This window comes from Vespula vulgaris, chromosome 14 (genome assembly GCF_905475345.1).
Source record: "Vespula vulgaris chromosome 14, iyVesVulg1.1, whole genome shotgun sequence".
In the NCBI taxonomy this organism is placed as follows: Eukaryota; Metazoa; Arthropoda; class Insecta; order Hymenoptera; family Vespidae; genus Vespula; species Vespula vulgaris.
The window spans coordinates 2474125-2497166 of NC_066599.1; the positions used below are offsets into that span (position 1 = coordinate 2474125).

Consider the following 23042-nt stretch of genomic DNA (forward strand, 5'->3'; position numbering starts at 1 on the left):
GTCAATGCATAAATCGAGGCGTCAAATTCTTTTTTTTTTTTTTTTTTGATTATTTCTTCCAAATGTTTCATACACACACAGAGAGAGATGAGATATACACATACTTACGCTTACTGCATTCATTATACCAAAATGTTGACAGACAAACGAGTTGAACACTCTGACAGACTCTCCCTTTTTGCAAATCCTTTAGCAAAGCTTTTTCCTACTTCTCTCTCTTTCTTTCTCTTTTCTTTTTCTTTCTTTTTTTTGCAACTTGTCTTCGAGAACGAGAAAAAAAGAGATAGATAGACAGATAGATAAATAGATAGATGGTATAGTATAGGGGAAGAGGTCACAGCAAATGTGCGAGAGTCTCGAATATTCAGATGATCGTTTAGCTGTCATCACCACGGAACATGCGTGTTTTGCCAGTGGAACGTCTCTTGAAACTTCCATGACCGGAAGCGAGAAGACCGAATTGTTCCAGTAAACGCCCTCGTTAACACACATTCTATCTCTTTTTATCTGTCTGTCTGCTCATCTATCTGTCTTTCTCTATTCTCCTTTCTTCCACCTCCTTCTCTCTCTCCCACCACTTGCTTTTGAGCAAGAGAGCAGCCCTAGCAGAAGCTCGTCTCGCTTCTGGTTTCTGTAGCAGCGCATTAACTTTTACGATGACCGACCGAAATACGAGAGATCGATGGGGACCACGTGAACCTAACTAAGTCGACGTATGGATGTAATAAAAATATTTTACCGATAGTTTTGTCATTACATTGACAGTAATAACATGTATTTCTAAATCTATCCGAAAAAATATATACTTATCTATATAATATATATATATATATATATATATATATATAAAAGGGATTTAAATTGGTAAATACATTGATCGAATAAATTGATGACTGTAGTTAAATTTGGACCGAATTTGAATAGATTCATTAAACGAGATTAATTAACATGTAATTATAATTTGTGGGTCTCCGTACGCAGCAACCTCCACGTGGTGAGACCTGGGTCGATATTACTTGCGACGCTATTAGATACTATTGTAATTTCGACGCAAGTACTGTCGGGCTAATCGGCTGTATGTTACGCGGTGCTTGGAAAAAAAAAGAGGAAAGGAAAATGAAAATCAAATAAAGAACAAAAAAGAGAAAAAAAAAAGAATTAGCAAATAACATTCTTCTTCATACTTCGTAATTATCGGATTATACGTTCGTAAATTATCGGCGTTGTTCTCTCTTTTACAAATTTCTTTCAAAACAATATTTTTAAGATCTACATATCTATCAACGAATAAAGAATTATCACAATTATTTCGACAAGAGTGTAATAAGAAGAAAAAGAGAGAAAGAAGAAACAGAAAAAAGAAAGAAAAACAAAACAATACAGGAAAACAAAAAGGAAATAATAAACGAGTAACCAGCTTAAAGGAAAATTCGTACGGCATCCGGAACGAGATCTTTAACGCGGTAGACGATGAGAATAACGCTTAGCGGAAATAAGAGAGGCGATGCTGCGCGGATTTTAACGAGCAATGGAGAGAAAGAGAGAGAAAGAAAGAGAGTAGGAAGGGGTTGGCTGGTTTATGCATTTTACGGCGCCCACACACGACGGGGGTCGCCGTATAATTTTAGCATCATCAACGCGGTCAGAAGTTCCTTCCTTATAAAAGTAAAAAAAAAAAAAAAAGAAAAAAAAGTAAAGGAAAAGAAAGTAAAAAAAAAAAAATACAAAAATAAAAGAGAGGGAGAGAGAGATGAGAGAAGAAACAATGACGAAAAAAATAGAAAAAGTGCCAGAAAGAAAGAAAGAAAGAAAGAAAGAAAAAAGGGCTCGTGACGTTGTCGGAATTGTGCGTGACCACGCGGACCGATTGATTTAGTGAGCTTTCGGGTAAGCTAATTGCGGACAAAGCGTTTCAAGCGGCATTTACTCTCGCACTTGAGCCAGCTTAAGCTCGTCTTACAACTCGATCGATCGTCCAAACCAACCCTGTCACCCCTTTACACCACTTCCCCCTCGTTCCTCCCACTGTTTCGTGAGTTAGATGGTAGAACTAAACCTGTCCCATGAACGATCGATCCTCTCTCCTCTATTTCTCTATTTCTCTATTTCTCTATTTCTCTATTTCTCTCTCTCTCTTTCTATCTCTGTTTCTCCGTCTATCGATCTTTCTCTATTTGTCTATACGCCTATCCCTTTTTATCTGTCTGCATTTCTTCTTTCTTTTTAACTGTCTGTAGGTACTACACGTCTTTCTCTTTTCCATCCCTATCTCGTATATACTGTTTCTTTCTAACTGTCCCTATCGATCCGTCTCCTTTCATACGTCTTTTTTTTTTATGTCTCTTCTTTTCCCTTTCTAATCCCTTAACGAGAGAAAAATATTACATCTTGAAACGTATTTCGTATATTCTCTTTATAATTCTTTTTATACGTGTATTAGAAAAGTTCATAGAAAAAAGGGAGAGAGATAGAAATATATTTTTTCTTCAGACATTCGATATCGATTAATACGCGTATTTGGATTATAACGTTTGGAATTGGTTTGATATAAACGATCAATGTAATCTCGATTTGTAACCCTCTTCCAATGCACTTTAACGCGATAGAACGTATTACAGCTGTTCGAACAACAGTCACTGTTCAAACTGACTATGAGAACGACGATAACATCATCGTCGTGGACAAATTACTCCTTGGAGAATTGTCTGCTACCTAGCGTTGATTGCTAGGAATAAATTTTCGCGAATGATCGTTAGTTTCGATTAGAAATGACGAATAAACTGTATAAAGTATGTTTCGTTCGACATTTGAAAGGTTTTGCAAGATCTCTGTTTTCTTTTTCTTCTTTTTATTTTTCTCTTTTTATGAGACTTGAAAGATCCAAGAGAATTTTCTACTCAACGAACGAACGTAAATTTTTTTCAAAATGACCTTTTTTCTTTCTTTTTTTTTTTCACGACTTCTAAAAGAACCAAAAGGTTTCCTCCCTTCCGAACGAAAGTGTTAGTTAAATTTTCGAATGATCATTTTCTTTTCCTTTTTTTTTCTTTTTTAATCTATTTATTCAATAAAAGCTTTTTTATTCTTTTATAAAAATATATATATAAATATATAAATGACATTACAGATAACGTTAGACAAATTAATAATAATATTTATTGAATCTTTAATAAAATCGAAATATTCGATGAATTTAAAAAGAAACTTGCTAATGTAATGCGCATTGCATTAGGATGATATGGTTGATTCCCCTTACATTAGTCATACTTAACTATTCGCTTAATCGGATAAGCGGTGATACGCGAGAAACGAGACGCGATATCGGGTCAGGATCGTGTCGAATTCGATCGATAGAACGAGACGGCACCCTCTTCGTCCTCCCTTCTCTTCCTCTACCCTTCCCCTTCTCTATCACCGTAGAAACGTGAGCGTATCCGTTCCAATTAATTCGATTGCTCGCAAATGGTGTACCTTGCTCTTAAAGGCCGCACGTCTGAACAATGCGGGGCTGTGGGTCGCGCCCCGAGGTCAGGAAGAGCTCGTAAAAATGTTTCTCATTGGATCACGAACGATCGCGACAACGATCGACTGAACGAAAGTTTTTCCTGTTTTTTCTGTCTTTTTTTGTTTGTTTGTTTGTTCGTTCGTTTATTCGCTTTTTGTTTTTTTTTCCGTCTCTTCTTTATTCGTCGATATGTCGTTTTCTCGTCCGCTCGTTTACCTTTTTAGATTATTCGATTATTTGTATTATTTCGATTGGTTTCTTTTCTTTCTTTCTTTTTTCTTTTTATTTTTTCTTTTCTCTTTTTTTTTTTTGATTATTATCAATTTAATTTTAATAGCAATATTTCAATTTTAACTTTGTACGTATGCACTGTGCACTGTGTACATATTCATATACTTTCGATAATTAATTATTTTGAGGAAATAATCGTGTATATAAATGTAAACCGAACGTGCTCTATATGTTATATGATATTATTGAAAATAATAATAATATTGATAATAATGATAATATTTTAAGTTTAATGGAAAGTATAAGAATTCGAAGTTAATGTATTTTATATATTTTTTAATTATGTAAGATAAAAATATTTGATAAATCTCGTTAACCGATATATGGAGTTATTATTCAAGTCTCGGCTCTAATTAGCAGCTTGTAAATTTTCCGTAGATTCTTTTTTAAACATTTTGTATTACGAGCACGTATCACGCATCTTGTTTTAACGAAACATCTATGCGTTTTCCAAAACTCTCAAGTACAATCGTCTTGAAACTTTATGCATATCGTTATGCTACGGCATCGCGGTTAGAGTTCAGTACGCGAGTTGAAGAGTTTAAAATATACCATGCCAGTCACGTAAACATGTACATATATATATATATATATATATATAGATATGTAAACATGTACATACATGCTTACTCGCATATAGACAAATAAATATGCGTGATAAAATCATTTATTTCATAATTATTTGTAATTATTACGTTATACATGCCATATAATTAATCGCTCAAGAAATTGCAAGTTTGCAAGAAGAAATTTATCAACGTTATTTAAATCATCAATATTATTTATTCATTAACACGATCGAAGTTTCTTTAATTGTATAAATAAATATTTCCATCGTATTAACAATCGTATTTACCATACAAATTGATCAATATTGAAAATAATTATATCAATAATAACCACATCAATGATGCCTAAGTTTAATTATCAAAAAAAAAAAAAAAAGAATGATCTAATCATTTACAATCGCGTTTAACGGAATATTGTCGTCGTTGAATCACGAGATTTGTACAAAAAGAAAAAGAAAGAAAATGGAAGAAAATGAGAAAAAACAAAAAAAAGAAAAAGAAAACGTTTGGATGATTTACAATCTATATCTACGAAGTTAATGTGTGTCGTCAATTGATTCACATCGTGTCGACGTAACAAGCTGGCTGATAATTAAAACTCTCACGTTGACGAATTACATCGTAGTCACGTAAATCATTGAATCGTTTTATTACTAGTCAGAATCATTGACAAATTACTACCTTCGTGGACAGTCTATAAATCATTGAATCGTTTTATTGGTATGTACTACGTGAATCACATTGACGATGATTCCATTATATTCCAGAGACAAAATTTTTCTCTTCGAAGTGCAATAACTGCGTGCATTGAATATAACTCTTTCTCTTTTTCGAATCATGAATCTAGAATCTCAAATCTTAAATCTCGAATCTCGAATCTCGCACCTCGAATGTCGAATCTCCTCCGACTCATTCACTTCCTCTTTTTCCTACTCTCTCTACTTCTTTTCGTCCCGATTGAGCTAGCGTTCAAGACGTACGTCGCACGAGATTTTACGCCGGAAGTAGGGATAAAATTTATCGTCACGAACGATATCGGATTTACGGGCAGCTTTGAGGGCAGTTTACGAGGGACTCGAAGTGCCACTCGAATTATTAAATCCCACGCGTATGCCAACGATAAAGTCATTCGATGCTTGTTACGGATTCGTGATAGTCAAAAATAGATATTTCGTATTATATTAAATTTGTATGTGTATATATATATATATATATATATATATATATATATATATTTAATAATTTAATATAATATATTGATGTATAAGATATATAATGTATTAACTATATATATTATTAAAGTATATATATATTACTATACTATATATTGCTATAGTATGTATATATGTATATATCAACTACAACAACAATAATAATAATAATTATAATAATAGTAATAATAGTAATTTATTAATAAATATCAACTATTTATAATTTCAATATATATATATATATATATATATATATATATATATATATATATATATTAAAATAATGGATATATTGGAACAATCTAGTTTTTCGATAATAGTCACTAAATATTCGATGGACGTCCGGTGACAGATGAATCATCGACGCCTTGGACAAGAGGGGTACTCGACGATTGACTTCGATTCGATTCAAAGTTGGTGCACGGGGAGAATATAGGAGACTTTAAGTGGGGAAAAAAAGAGGAATAAGAGGAGAAGGAGGAGGAGGAGGAGGAGGAGGAACAGGAGGAGGAGGAGGAGACGTTTGCACGCTCCATAAACGATTAATGCACGGTAGCTCTTCACGTCCCGCGTGTCGAGCGTGCGTTTCTCTCAACAAACTCACACGTGCGAGTCCGACTAAAGAATATAATCCACGTGTGTACACATACACACACATTTATATATGTATATATATATGTATGTATTGCACGTATATACTCTACTATGTATATATTCTATGTACGTAGAATGTAGAATGAAGAGAGAGAAAGAGAGAAAAGAGAATGCAAAATCGTGATCACTAGATCGCTTTGTTGTTCACAACAAGGAACACGTTAAGTCCTGGGAAAGCAACGAGCATGATGACGATGACGATGATGAAGACGATATAGCTTCGAGGCGCGTATACACGATGACAGCGGGGAAGAATGATGAGAGGGAGGACTTCTTATTGGCTACGAGCGAACGAGCACGTTCTGAAATTTATATTCGTGCTTTGAAATAGATCCCGAGTTTCTCTGAGATCTTCTTCTTTTGCTTCCTTTTTACTCTGATTCATCCGAACCCGTTCTCTCTCTCTCTTTCTCTCTCTCTTTTTTTCTTTAGTATTTCTTTTTTTTATAAATTTCTTGATACACATCGATCGAAAATACTATTTTTCTTTTCCTTGTTTTATTTAGAAAAGAATTAAAAAATATATAGATCTATGAGTTCTTTTTATTTTTTTTTATTTTTTTTTTTTATTTTTATTTATTTGTAATATATATCCTTTTATTTGTTATTCCTAGAATTATTGCTACGAGCTTTTGGTTAAAATATGTAATGTTGTATTTTAATGGAATTTATTAAATTTCAATAATATCTTTTAATAATCAAATATTTGCAATATATACGTATGCTCGGTATACACATGTGTATGTTTATGTGTATGTTCACGATTAAATGCCACGTGCTTTTTATCGATAATTATGCATTATGTGCCATTTAACGGCAGAACAGTGAACTAGGAATGTATATACTGCAATAGATAATATTTACCGATATCGAACTATAAATTATCGACCAAAATGTGCTCTCATGGTAATAAATAAATTTTCGTATATTTCTTTTTTTATTATTGGCATTTTTAGTTTATTTCATTCTTATGGAATCCGAATTGTAATTTCAAGATAATATGATTATCTTTATATCATCGTTTCATATAATTTTTTAGCATGAGACACGTTGAGTGGTAGATGGAAAATAGTCGGTAGCAGTAGAATTCTATTTTATCGAACGATCCAATGGTTGATCTTATGGGTGTCGGTCACTTTTCTACTTTGAATGAACAACTAGGTTGATAACAAACGTAATAAGAGATTTTATAATCTCGAATACATGGGATATCGACACTAGCTCACTCTAGTGTTTCATTACTTAACTTGAAGAATATCTCTCTCTTATGATAATCAATATTTAAAAATCTTATAAAAAAAGAAACATTATATAAATATTTATCTATTAATATTCTTTAATTAAATGTTTCAAATAGTATAAAAATTTATAAAAAAATTCCCATACTTTTAATTTTCGAACAAAATCTAATACATATATACACACGAATATAGGTATAAAAAAAAAAAGAAAAAAGAAAAGAAAAACAATGTAACAGTAATTATTAACTATTTTAATAAAAGATAATTGTACAATAAGTTATAAGAAACAATTTAATACATATATACACAACTTAATATTATAAAAAATGATCGTACGTAGAAAATTCTTCAAGTAGTTAATATTTTTTTCTTTTTCTTCATTTAACAAATAGAATCGATCAGACGCGTTTGACTAGCTCAAAAATAGATAGACAACGCGATAATATTAGAATAAATAGATTATTAGAAAATTAAAAATAATATCAACACAATCACATTGTTACATCGGCTGATGATTGAATTGCAAAGAATATTTAGTAAACTGATCGAAAATCGATAAATTTTTTAACGCGATATAAATGAATGATATTTACATTCGTACGAGTTATTATAAATAAAGAGAAAGAAAAAAAAAGAAGATAAGTTGAGAAACTGGAGAAAATAGTGAGTTGATTATTCTCAGAGTTTTTCACCGCTAAGATTAAGCACGTTGTAATAAGAGTGATCGGGAAACCTATCTAATTCTATGTAATCAGTTTCGTCGAGCAATAGTCCTTCTGTTAAACTAACAAGCTCGGTGAAGGATGGCCTACATGCTGGATCCTTGTCCCAACAATAATACATAATATTATACAATTCACGTTTGCAATGTTCGGGTCTATCCAATCTGTAACCCTCTTTGATTCTCCTCATTACCTAAAGAAAATAGAAAGAAGAAAAAGAAATAATAAATAAAAAAAAATTACACAACAAACGAAAGAGAAAGGATCTAATTGAAATAGCATAGTAATAGTAATCGAGTAAGGAAAAGAAATAGGAAAAGAAATATAATAACCTCGGCTGCTGCTAATCCAGGATAAGGTGTAGATCCTAACGTTACGATTTCCCAAATGAGAACGCCGAAACTCCAAATATCCGACTTCACCGAAAATATATTATCGTACAAACTTTCAGGAGCCATCCATCTTATCGGTAATCTACCTTCTGATTTTCTCTCGTAAATCTCATTGGCGGCCATGTCTCTGGCGAAACCAAAATCTGCGACTTTGCAGGCACGATTCTCATCAATTAAAACGTTACGAGCCGCTAGATCTCTATGGATGATACCTTTCGATGCCAAATGTTCCATTCCTTTAGCGATCTAAAAATAATAACGTAATAGAGATTATCGAATATCGATAATCAACGACAATAATAATAATAATGAATTAATTACTAATAAATAAATAATTAAATTATTTAATAATTATAAACGAATGGTATTTACTTGATAAACGAATCCAGTAAGATCTCTCGAAGTTAAACCAGGTCTACCATGATTTCTTTCTTCTCTGGATGCTCTGAGAAAACTTTGAAGTTTTCCACCACTTACATATTCCAGAATAACGAACATGGGTTCACGTTCCGTACAACAACCGAGTAATCTAACGACGTTAGGATGTGGTTCCAAACTCTTCATAACTCTTAATTCTTGTGCCAAATCAAGTCTTTCCCTTTCGGTCGCATTTTCTTTCAACGTTTTAACAGCCACGATCGTGGCACCAGATTTACCATCTATGTCCAATGCTTCACATTTCCAAACTTGACCGAAACAACCCTCTCCGAGGATATTGAAGACCTGTAATAAAAATACAAATCGATTATGTTTTAAACTTTAACTGTGTCCTTGGTGATTCTAATTAATTTTTTTTTTTTGTTAACAATGTTAAAACGTGAGATTAGAATTGGATTTATTAGAAATTATCTACCTTCAATCTATGCCTGGGAAACTCCCACTTGTCGTCTTGCTTGTTTAGAATACCACTTTGATTTTCCTTTTCCCACGCCTCGTATCTATTATTATGAGCCTTCGGGCCTCTCCAACGTTTTAAAACGAGAGACGGATCGTCGGATATATTCGATACGCTTACCGAAGCTTGTTCTTTCTGTAAAAGCAAAAGAAAAAAAAAATGGTAGCTAATTATTCTTTAATAATATATCACTGGCAATGTATTTAACGGTGCATCAGAAAAATTGCAATCTACGAATGAAATGTTTCAATGATTTTTCAGTACGTTTATGGACTGATAAATAACGGTATAGTGAAGTATATGTCGATATTATCACATTATTAAACTTTGCCAGTATAAAAAAGAAATCATATATTTTTATTTAATAAAGCTGTATTAATATAGCGGAATGTATATGTATAGTAAGTAAGTAAGTAAGTAATAGGAATCGCAATTTTTTAATAAACCTGTAAATTATACAATCATCAATGATTCAAAAAACAGCTCAATGATTTTTCAATACGTCAAGTAGTATAATTTATAGAAAAAATCGATATTGTTACATCATTAACTTTCTTTCAGCAATAAACAAAAAAAATATATATAAATAGAATAGAAAAGAAAAGAAAAGAAAAGAAAAGAAAAGAAAAGAAAAGAAAAAAGAGAACAAGTCATATACTTAATCGATATGAAATTACACGAAGTATCAATTTACCGTATCTTCCTTCGACTTTTTGCTACCACATATCTTGCTCCTGAGAGACCAGGCGCCCATTCCAAGGCCAAGAACAAGAGCACAAACCGCGGTGATCGGTATCAAAGTCATCGTGATCTCGTGGGAAGGCAATGCTTCCTCTGGCGCGACCTTGGAACTTAACGTAGCTGCTTCGATCTCATTACTATCGATTAAATCCTGAGAGTACTTGGGTAATTTCTCTCGGTTCTCTTCACGAGCTGTTTTACCACCTTCCGAAGGTTGCAACTTTGTTGTTTTCGAATCCACCGTTGAGGAAGATGGTTGATTTATTACTGGTTGATGAGGGATCGAGGGTCTCTGATAATTCGGTAAATTATGTAATGGTAACAATGGCGGCCTAATTCGTCCACCAGATCCATGTTGATTTGGAAACGGCGTCCTGGTTCACAAAAAGCAAAAGAAAGGGAAATAAAATATACCAAAAAAAAAAGGAAAATAAAAACTAAAGAAAATAAATAAAATGAAAATGATATAAATCAGATATATCTATGTTGCATAGGATGGTATGTAAGTATGTTGAAACACGTGATGGAATTTAAAGGGTCACTTTCTGGTATTCATGACGAGAAATAATGAATAATGTAACATGTGCGTGTGTGTATGTGTGTGCGTGTGTTTTCTTTGTGAAGATTTATCGAGAAAGTACACATGAACAGTCGTACGTTGCCGTTGATCGACCGTCTTCAATGTAGACTCTGATCGTTTGGAGAAATAAGAAAAAAGAATGAGATAAAAGTACGATAGAAATCTCGATGGACTTGCTTAGAATATAATTCGAACTAGAATACTTTATATATTGATTACAGTTATAACGATATTTCACGGGATGATGATATAAATTGGATGATACAAATATGATAATACATATTTCACGATATGACGATATAAATCATGGCAATCGTTTCTTCTTTTTTTATTTTATTATATTTTATTCTATTTTATTTTCTTATTCTTTTTTTTCTCATTTCACTCTTTTTTTCATTGTTACTTGAATATCGTAATTTTAAAAGATAAAAAGAACAAATTGTGTTTACCAGGTGTGCCCACCGCTAGGTGCCGATGTACTTTTGATGTTAACGTAAACCTCGGCCTTTGCCGTGAGTTGACCGTCGGAAACGGTCACGTAAAGGAACAGGTTCTGTCCTCCCTGGAAAGAAGAAGCAAGAAGTTCAATCTCGTAGTCTCTCTCTCTCTCTCTCTTTCTCATTCTCTATCTATCTCTTTTTTTCTGTCGACATCAGGACCATACGTGGCTCGTGTTACGTTTTTAACGCTTGCAAAACAAACGTTCGAGTTATCTATGTCGACGTTCCCTTACGATACATTTAGATATATGTGTGCATGTGTGTGTGTGTGTCTGTACACAGTTTGTGAATATATGTGTGTTTGTGTGTATTTATTCCTTTTGATAGGACATGACTTGTATTATCGACTGATTCTACTAGAATCTATTCTCGCTCGTTCTGAGACGAGAGAAAGAGAGAAAAAGAGAGAGAAAGAGAGAGAGAGAGAGAGAGAGAGAGAGAGAGAGAGAGAGAGAGAGAGAGAGAGAGAGAGAGAGAGACGATCTTGACCTTAACAGGCTAACTACATACTACAGAGGCTGTTAACAGTTAATCCAAGTTATCTTTTTTAATTGGTTACTTTTATCTTTTTGTTTAACAATTATCATTTCGAATGTCATGTAAGATTTTCATTGATCGACGTTATCTTTATTTATATCTTTTGTTTTGAATTATTTTTTTGCAGAAATAATTTTTTTATCTCTCTCTCTCTCTCTCTGTTTTTTTTTTTTAATAAATTAGAACGAAATGTTCATACTTACTCTTCCTTTGAGAGTTTCGTTAAGAAAAACTGTGCCGGTACTATTGTCGATATAGAATGGCAATGGTGGTTGAGGACTATCGTCCCCATTGTAACTATGTCCAAGTGGTTCGAGACCATAGGTCAATTCGTCCTGTTCATTGTCTTCGGCTCGTACTCTCGTTACTATACTACCTACAGGCTCAGAATCAGGAAGGACCCAATTTCTTTCCAACCACATCACTGGTGGCGTGTTGTCGCTGAATTGACATCCTGTTAAAAGTAATCACGATTGTATCAGAAATGCATTTTTTTAAGAGGATAGATGGGAGGAAAAAAATCGTATATTAATAGATTCATTGTATTTAAACAATCGTATAGTAATAAAAAAATGTGTTACGAAATGTATTAAAAAAAAAAAAAAAAAAAAAGAGATAGAAAAAATACGAAATTAATTACTTAAAAATGACGTCTACAAGGGAATTATATTACTATTAATAATTATACTATTATTAATAATAATACTATTCTATTATCTATATATATTGCATACAATGCAATTAATATATATATATATATATATATATATATATATATATTAATTAATTGTAATTATTAACATTATTATTAATATTATTATTTTTAATATTATTATGTTTTTGTACACTACAAAAAATCTGTTCATTCAAGAAGTAGGAAGACATTTTTAATATAAAAACGATCTACTATATCTAAGAGACGTAATACATTGTTATTAACTCCCACCATTCCTTCTGCCATCACTCAAAATAAATACATAATAATAAAAAGTATTGATTTTGTACGAATCATCCTATAAAATAACTATAATAAATCTTATATCCCTTTTTATTTCGATAATTTCAAAAATGATTTGCATCGGTGCGAAGTATTTTTTTTCTATCGTTTTTTTTCTTTTTCTTTTTTTTCTCTATCTCTCGAACACTAATTAGCTACGAGTAATTTAGCTAAGTATAATGAGAGAGAGCAGAAGCGGGTGGATGCATGGCGAGAGATCGGCCTTGATATGCATTCTTTCTCTGCTTTTCGAGTACGTATGGTCAACTAGAGTGTGACCTTATAGAATATTCTTTTCCTTTTTTTCTTTTCAATTCCTTCTACTCATCCATTTCGATTATTCAATCACGATGATTCACAGAAATCGATTATGGTTGTTATTTACAATCGTTACAGTTCATGAGTTCAAGAATAGAAGAAATGATAGTGATAGATGAGAGTAAACTATTGGATTCTAATTAAACGATTTTTTAATTTTAATTATTAATCTTTTAATAATTAATTGTAGTTTAAATTAAAAAATAAGAAAAGACAGTTCGGCTAATAATTAGATTGATATATAATATAAAGTTTCTTACAATTGTTGATCGTTTGATTTATATCGTTATTTATTTATTTATTTTCTTTTTATTAGAAGAAGAAACTAGACGATTAGTTTCATTTAGAGAAAGTTTTCCAACGCTTTTCTACATTTCATTTGATTATAAGATTAAAAAAAAAAAAAAAAAGAAAAGAAAAGAAAAGAAGAGATCGACCGATTAGATTGATATACAATAGAAAGTTTTTACAATCCCATCGTTTTCGATTGTTTTTGTATTTGATTGGAATCAGAAATTAGATAATTAGATTTTAATTTAGAAAGTTTTGTATCTGTTGTCGTGTGATTAAGATAAAAAAAAAAAGGAAAAAGAGAAAAAGAAAAAAGAAAAACAAATTGAACGATTAGATTAACGTTGAATATTTTACGATTTTATATAAGAAACGGAAAGTGTCTGTAACGGAGTTTATGTAATTTTACATAATGTTTTTATGTATCATTTATATGTATTTATGTATGCATATATATATATATATATATATATATACACCCGTATAGAAGAGACGATTCTAATTAAATATTCTAATAACGTAGGTGAATTTCATCATCATACTTGTCTTGTCATCTTTCAATAAAGCCTTTATGACCGATTATGATGGAGCTTATTGTGTTCAAAAGGCGCAACGAGGAGAAGCAACGTTCAATGTTAGGCATACCGATGAGTTTTCGTGCGAAAAGGAGAAAGTCGTTTCTTCGTATATAATGTAAGTACACTTCCGTGTCTCGAGTATTGCGATTTTCATCCGATTCGATGAGAATAAATTATGCGATAATCGAGTTGTTTCTTCTTAAACGCGTCTAAGTATCATTAATCCTACTATTACGAACATTCACGTAAGAAAAATTCAGAAATAAAATAAGATAATTCGATATATATAGACACACAGAGACACACATATGTGTGTATGTCATAGAAAATACACGATAATTATTTTCACGTATTTGTAATAATTATTTATTTAATTGTTATACACAACACACACATATATATACATTGACATTACATATTAAATATAATGAATATAATTATCATGTATTTTCTATTTAAATACATAGAGTAATTCGTTTAATCATTAAAATAATTTTTGCTAGTTGACTAATAACAATTAGATAAAATTTCTTATGGCATATAATTTCTTCCTTATAAGAAATATAATTAAGTAAAATTTTCTAAACGCTTTAAACGAACGTTGCGGTTCTTATTACTCTTATAATTTAAAAACAAAATGAAATATACTAGAGCCGCGACAGTTTGCTCGTTCCATTATCTAAACAACATTCTCTCCATCTCATTCTTACTTGTATTCATCTAGTCAGCCATGCGCCTTATTTAAAACAGTAATCACGACTATTATTCATGAGAATAGCGTGTAACTGTATTCTCACGGTGCAGTGACTTCGCTACCGCTATTATGCACCGCATTCGCGAGAGAGTGCTCGAAATAAAGAAGCCGGTAAGCCAATGACGACGTTGAAAAAGACGAAGACGAAGACGTAAAAGACGAAAAAGACGAAAAAGACGAAGACGATACTGCTACGCATTGTAATGTTCTTTAAAACCGCAATAGGAAACGTATAATGACGGTTCGTGCTTTCGACGTTGACTATTTTCTCTTCAATTTCGAAATTCTCGCGTAAATATACGGATACAGACTTTAAAAAAAAAAATTTTTTTTTATATTGGATAAAGCACGAATTATTTATTTATTACTATTATTATTTCTTTTTATTATCATAGAGAAAGATACATTAGAAAAAAAAAAAAAACAAACGTTAGCAAGGTCGACCGTTCGTTCGTTCGTACGTTCGTACGTATGTAAGTTTGTACGTAAGTATGAACGTTCGTTCGTTCTCTTTTGAAAATGGAGAAATAAGATAAAGAAGAAGACATGTAAAAGCATACGTTATGTTCGTGCGTCGGTTAACACCAATGCGTTTGGAACAGCATGGAGAAAGTGGGACGATGAAAGTGCGACCGAACGCTGCTGAACTGACACTCGAAGAGCTTATACTTATATTTGTGTTGGTACGGCTGTGTTTCACGTATGATACTTATATATATTCGTATTTTTAGCATTCGCTTTGTGAACTTTTGTTCTTTGCTTTTTTCTTTCTTTCTTTCTTTCTTTCTTTTTTTCTTTTTTTATCCGAAACAAATTTCAAAACCTTATTTGGAATAGCAAATACTTTATTTTTATTAAACATTACACATATATATATGTTTATTTTATTTGTTATTAAATTTATAAATATAAAAATCAATCGTTGCTATCGAACCGATCGATTTTTAAATGTCGATTTCGATTTATCAACTCTTTTTTTTGCAATAAAATAATTTATAACGTCATTACTTCTTAACAAGTCTTTGATTTCTTCTTTTCTCTTCTGACAGCTCGGTTATCTGTATAATTTTTTCGATGGAAAATACATTCGATAGAACCTTTACTATTTTATTCGCCAGTTTCTTTTTTCTGTTTTGAATTTTTTTTAATCTTTTTTAACCGTCTGATTTTTTTGCGAATAAAAATGATACTTTTGCAAAAAGAGATTATTATTACTACTACTATAATCTTTTTTTTTTTTGACGAATCGTATTTGATTTTTTTAATTGTTTTTCTTGTATTACATATCTCCTATTCGTTTCTTCTTCGTTAAAATTGTTAATTATTCAATTACGCAAAATTATCTTTGAAGGCAGTGTCTAAAAGGAGTATGTATGAGCTCTTTGAAAAGATCTAGCCAGGAGGTAGGCAGCAGCTGCCACTAATAGCTAGAAAGTCAGTCCATCCGCTCTCGGCTACTTTGATTTATACTTCGGATACCCGTGTACAACCGGTTTTCACGAAGCGAGAGCTTCGTTAAATCGAAAATGACAAAATCTTTTGCAAGGCCACGTTAATGGAGGACCAAATAACATATAACATACAACTAAGGAGTAATCGAATACGGCACGTGCTCTGTTCACTTTTTATCAAACGACAACGAAACATATGAGATCATTTATGAAAATATAATACACGAACGTTCTCCAACATGATAACATAATATAACAAGATTTTTCTTTTCGCAGGAAAAGTATCAAATTGATTGTATCGATTTAATTCGACAACCTTCCTTTTTCTTCTCCTTATTTTAAAGTAATAAAATAATACAGATAAATTAAGATAATAAAAGATCAAGAACAAGAAGTCGTCGTCAAGCGTTGTAGATAAAAAAAAAAGAAAGAAAAAATGGGATCTCTCGAATTAAATTAAATTGTACTAAACAAATGGTGTTAAAAAAATGTGAAAAAGAAATGAATTAAAAAAAAAGGAAAAAGAAAAAAAAAAGACAAAGAAAAGAAAAAGGAAAAGTACAAGAAAAAAGGACACGTACTATGTTGTTTGAAAAAGAAAAGAAAAAACATTGGAAAAAAGTAAAAAACAATAACAATGGATGGATCAATATTCGATTCGCTTTCAACAACGTGTCTCGAAAGTACACGAGCGTATCGGATAACCGTAAAATCGATTTAGGGCTCGATCTCAGGAAAGGTCGATTAAAAACGTACATTTTCTTACTTGAAAAAAAAGATAGAAAAAAAGATGGAAAAAAGAAAAAGAGAGAGGGAGACGGAGAGGGAGAGGGAGATGGAGAAGGAGAGGGAGAGAGGGAGAGAGAGAGAGGATTGTATTCGTATGTGTATTCGTTCAGGCTCGCTCATTCCAAAGGCAGGTGCGGTTTTCGTCGAAGGACTCTCGTCGAAGAGAATGGTTCTGCATTGGCTTCGTAAGCTAACGCAAGACGTAACAGGATTTGAAAGTGAACTACTCGATTTCCGTCGGTGCCATGGAGATTTCGATTCGAGAAGGCCTTTCCTTTGCGAATCGAGCTCTCTTTTCTCTTCGACTCTCCAATCGAAGATAGAGAAAGATAGTTAAATAGATAGATGGATATATTTAGAGAGAGAAAAAAAAGAAAGAAAGAGGGGAAATACTTCGAGAGAGAAAGGAACAATGTTTATATATATTGAACATTTTTTATACTATCAATGTTATTGTGTATGTATATATACAATAATTATTAGATTAGATTATTAGATATTTGTATATGTATGTGTATATGTATATATTATGTGGGTGGACAAATGGTTATAAATGAAATTTTATTTTTTAAAACTGAAAGAAATGTATTAATATATTTTAGAATGGTGTCCATTGCTTATAGAGCAATATATGTGTATGTACAATATATTTTGTAAATCCAATTGAACGAGATATATATTAATATAATATCAATTTTCATATTCAAAATCTAACATTTGATCTTATATAGCACTTTAAATATAATTAATAGAAGTGTTTTTTCTTGAGAAATTAATATAATTCTGATTGACATACAACACTTTGTCCAATGTCCATAGTATTTGTGAGATGTAAAACTAAAAAAGCAAAGAAGAAATAAAATATAAAAAAATATATAAAGAAAAATTGTTGAAATGATTATTCCTGAAATATTCGAGTTAGTTCGTCGAATTTGACGATTCTCGAGGAAAGGGGTCGAGTTATGTTTCTTTTTCTTTTAACTTTAGCTTTGCTCTCTCGTTGTGTATGGCTACAGAGAGAAACGAAGGAAAGAACTTTCACTTTGGTGAGGTCACCGTCGGACCTTAAATATTCCTTACCGTGACGCTTCACTTTCATGCGTTGGACTCGAAAAATTTTTTACTTCTTTTAAGATCTATATATAAATATATATAAATTATCGATAAGGTCAATACATACATACATATATGATACGAAAAGTGAATAAAAATTTCCTTTGAAAATGATTTTTCTTTCTTCTTTTTATTTTGTAATTTTTTACTCGGAGTTTACAAATTTATTATTTTTATATTATTGATAGATATACGTATTAACAAAAAAAGAATATATATATATATATATATATATATATATATATATATATACAAAAATAAAATTCATTTTGATACATATTTCTTTATGCAGTCTGTGCACCGTACAAAGTGAAAAAAGAAAAAGAAAGCATAATTATTATAAAAGTCATATAGGTCGTAAATTCTCAGAGTACGTTCTTGATCCTTGATATCGCTCGAAGGTAAGGTATGGGTTCTTGCTCGATGTCTGGCGACCCGGTTATGCGGCTGGTTTCAACGTTAATTCGTCTGGCCAGTTTCCGATCTCGTTACTTCTGATGCCACTTAATTGCGACCTCGAAGGATAAACCCTTTCTTTTTCTTTTCTTCTTCTTGGATTTTTCTTCTTTTTTCTTTTTCTTTCTTTTCATTTTTTTTTGCCTTTCGCAAATTACTCGAAGGAAAAATATATATAACGAACAATTATTATTATTATTATTATTATTATTTTTCTCTTTCAAAACCTTTGAAATATAGTTTTTAATAATTCTATATAATAAACATAATTTTTGTTTTCATTTTTCTTCTTTAATCTTCTCTTTCTTTCTCTTTTTCTACATATATATACATTGATTCGTTTGAAAATATTAGATACTTGATTTTATTTTATTTCTCATTTTAAAACTTCATTAAGATCTGTGAACGGTATGACTACGATTGACATCAGTTTTATTTAACGAATACAAATCATTTATATGTAATTATAAGAAGTGTAAAAACAAATAAATAAACGAATAAATCGATTAAGAAAGAAAATTAATCAAGGATTTCGATAGAGTAATAAATTTTATGTTTAAAATAATAAAGATAAAGAAGGGTAATGTATTTTTTTTGAAATTATTTTGTGTAATGTCTAATATCGGTTCAACGAACGTTAAAAAAGGGAATAAACTCGAGAAGAGAGTTCAAAGAGGTGTAAAGGTTTGCAATGACGTAATTTAGCACAAGTATGTCTGACGCAACTCAGTGGTGGCTCCTTAGACGGAAGTCTGAACGACACGTTGTTCGAATTTTAAACAGAACCAATCCACTATCCCTTCGTTTCAACCAATCGTCTTTTTCCATCACCTTTCTATTCTATTATCAGAGTTTAGATAAAAATTGTTCGATAGTTAATACTGACCGATCTAACTATTAATCATAAAAAAAGAAAAAGAAACTTTTTAAATCTATTTTCTTATTGTACATTACATCTCTAAACAATTTTGTATTAAATTATTTTAAATTATACCTAAGAAATATATAATATATATATATATATATATATATATATATATATAAATAGTGTATATTAAAAGATAAGAATAAGGATTATTTAGATAGTTACTACAGAATATACAATTTATAGATAACATTTTTTAATATAAAAAAGAATAAAAAATTGAAAATAAAACTCATTATTTTGACAAATTAGTGCTTTGAATTTAGATTTCCATTTTTCTTTTAACCTATTTTTTTTAACCTACCTTATTTTCTATTATATATATTTAATATACATATATATAATATATATACATAAATTGTATAGTTGAATATGAAAACCTTGAATTTCTTTCTCTCTTTCTCTTTTCAACGAATAATAATATCTAAAAGAATTAGAAAACGATCGATGAGTACAACACATATATATGTATGTATGTAATGTAATGTGCAAGCTCGCGATTTATTTAACGGTACATTTTTCTTAGACGTGGCTGGCTACATACGTGGAAAGGATTGACGTGTTTCTTTCTCTCTTTTTCTCTCTTTCTCTCTCTCTCTCTCTCTCTCTTTCTCTCTTTCTCGACCTGGAAATTCCGCGAAAAAAGAGAAAGACTCGGAGGAATCCTATGCGACGAAACGTACCAAGGAGCATTCGAGGCATGCATATTCTTCCTTCGAAGAATATTTTATACGATGGGCCTTAACGAAGACACTCACCTTCTTTTGCATTCTCAGCCAATGCTCAGACAACTATTCTCGTAATCGTGTCGCAACTATACAGGTACAACATTTGTTTATTCGACTTTTGTGCCACAATATATCTTAGGTATCATTTTTATTTAGAATATTTCATCCTCATCATCATATATGCACATATGTATGTGTCCGCGTGTGTGTGTGGGTACATATATAAGTATCATCTTTAAATATTTTTAATAAAAACTTTGAATAAAAAAAGAAATTTTAATAATAAATAAGGAATACATTTCATATTTATGATATCTATTTCATCATCGTAAACATCGTTTATAATGTTGAAGGAAAAGAAAAAGAGTTTCGATAAAAGTGTATTATAATAATCAGTAATTAAATATTTGAGGGAAAAAATGTAGTTAAAAAAAAAAAGAAAAAAGAAAAGAGAAAAGATATTTTATATCAATACGTTAATGTACAATATATGAACGAGAATGCATAATAATATTTTCTAAATAAAAATTTCATATAGCAAGATAAGAGATTAGCAAGATAAGTAATTCTTACTTGGAAATCATTTCTTTTCATTTTTATTTCTTCCGTCGAATTAATAGCCTTGACGGGGAATAGTTACGTCAGTGTTACTATTTTTTCTCGCTTCAGATAATTCTCTTACATAATTATTATTTTCTTAGGAAAATTGTAATTAAATATAATCGTCGAAACAATATATATACATATTATATATTATATATTATATATTAATTTTGTGTTTTACATTATTAGAATTGATACAATGACAGATCATTCATTTTCTAATGGATTTCAATTTTCCTTTAAGAAATTTTTAAAAAGAAAATATATCAATATTACTCACCGACACCTATCATCAGGCCAACAGCCACAATGAAGACGTTCCACCTTTTGAACATCTCGCTACATTGGATTACAACGATTCAAACGTCAATGTCACACTTCGTATCGTATCGTATCGTATCGTTCGGTTATTAAATCCCAATTGGTTGGTCACGTTAACAAAAACGAGATCCTTTTAATATCGCTTCTTTCGATGACGACTCATCGAGTAAAATATACACTTCTTCACTTCACTTCACTTCACTTATCAAAATGAATTCGAAATCAAATATTTCTCTCCCACCTTCATCCATCTCTCGCCAATAGTTTTATTCCAATAGAAATTCTTCGTAGAAGAAAGGAAGGAAGGAGTTGAGGAAAGAAGAAAGAAAAAAAAGTCCAGGAGGAAAAAAAAATAGAGAGAGAGAGATCTCCGATATTAAAAGAAAAGAAAAAGAAAAAAATAAAAAAGAAAAGAAAAGAAAAAATATCACTCAACCGGTAAGTAAAACAGTCGTCAACTTTCTCTTAGAGCTCGAATACGAATACGAACTGTATATACACACACAAACACAAACACATACACATACACGCTCTCTCTTCCCTTCTTTCTCTCTCTCTCTCTCTCTCTCTCTCTCTCTATCTATCTATCTATCTACCTTTCTCACTTTTTTCTTTTTTCAAAAATCTTCGAAATATAAAAAATCGATGAAAAATCGTCGATTTCTCGGATCGTCGAGAGTCTTCTTTGATTTCGATCGATCACGTTGGATCATCGCTGTCAAACATTGAATCACTTTAAAAGTCATCTCTTTCTTCTATTTATTTCTCTCTCTCTCTCTCTCTCTTTCTCTCTCCCTCTTTTTCACTCTACCGATATTCTGTTGGTTGATCAACGATGATGACGATGAACAGATATCGATTGAGGTTCACTTAGCTATAAACTCTTCGTTTCTTCGTGCTCTCGTTAGACGCCTTTGATCACATTTTTTATAAATCACCAAATCGATTCTATATATATATGTGTATGAATTTATATACGTATATCCGATATGCCCAAAACGATCTTTTTTTGGTTTTGTTTGATTAGATTTATCACGGCCACGTAAACCTCTAACAAGACGGCTCGCGATCGAGAAGCCGACTGTGAGCGCCTTCTTGCTCGTGGCCGGCCAAGGTGACTGCCAGCGCCGCCATTATTATGATCATGCTTCGAGAAAGGAGAGGACGATGGAAAGCGTAGAAAGAGTCTCTCTCTTCTGGTCTTTTCACAGTGGCGTCGATCTTTCATCCAGTTTCCTTATAGTTTTTTTTTTTTTTATTCTTTTTTCGTTTTTTTCTTTCCTTCTTTTTTTCTGTGAAAAAAATTGACGATTTGTTTGAGAAACGCAAAAATGTTTCTAGTAGCATTGTTCATATAAATGCAGAGATTAGAGATCATAAATTAATTTGATTATCTATTCATATTGGCGTGAATTATTTTTATACAGTTTGTTTGTTCTTTATACATATTTTTTTTATACATATTTTTTTTCTTTCTTTAAGAGAAGAAACGACACTTTACTACTTCCTAGAAAACGTAAAAATGTTGATAAGGTTGTTTAGATCAATAAAAAATTAATTGTGTTAATCGTATTAATAAAAATGATGCGTGCGCTTTTTCCTTTATTTATTTATTTTCTTTTTTTTTGTCTTTTTAATGTCGGAATTTTTATAACATCGTTTGGACGAATATGAAACTGTTAATTAGAGCGTTGATTGGATAAATTCATTACGGTCTTAAGAGTAATAAGTCGACGCCCATGGTGATACCTGCTTTCATACCCCAAGAGTACGTAAATCTTACATCTGAGGACAAGATTCTTTCTACTTTCTTCTCTCGTTGATCTAAAATATGTAATTAGTTTTTAATATTTATTTATATATATATATGTATATATATA

General features: G+C 31.2%; 1 protein-coding gene across 2 annotated transcripts; it reads right to left on the bottom strand.

The window, feature by feature from the left end:
* Nucleotides 1-7701: 7701 nt before the first annotated feature.
* LOC127068916 (tyrosine kinase receptor Cad96Ca) lies at nucleotides 7702-22262 on the bottom strand. Of its 2 annotated transcripts, none has more exons than XM_051005325.1 (9): nucleotides 21768-22262; nucleotides 21122-21445; nucleotides 12042-12292; nucleotides 11251-11363; nucleotides 10175-10595; nucleotides 9439-9615; nucleotides 8958-9308; nucleotides 8526-8831; nucleotides 7702-8386 (listed from the first exon to the last, which is right to left on the bottom strand). In XM_051005325.1, the coding sequence occupies exons 2-9, from the start codon at nucleotides 21174-21176 to the stop codon at nucleotides 8150-8152; spliced, it is 1911 nt and encodes a 636-aa protein (XP_050861282.1). In that variant the 5' UTR covers nucleotides 21177-21445; nucleotides 21768-22262; the 3' UTR covers nucleotides 7702-8149. The 2 variants fall into 2 exon arrangements, with proteins under 2 accessions (XP_050861282.1, XP_050861281.1); XM_051005324.1 differs by having other exon boundaries at nucleotides 21759-22262.
* Between the last annotated feature and the right edge of the window lie 780 nt (nucleotides 22263-23042).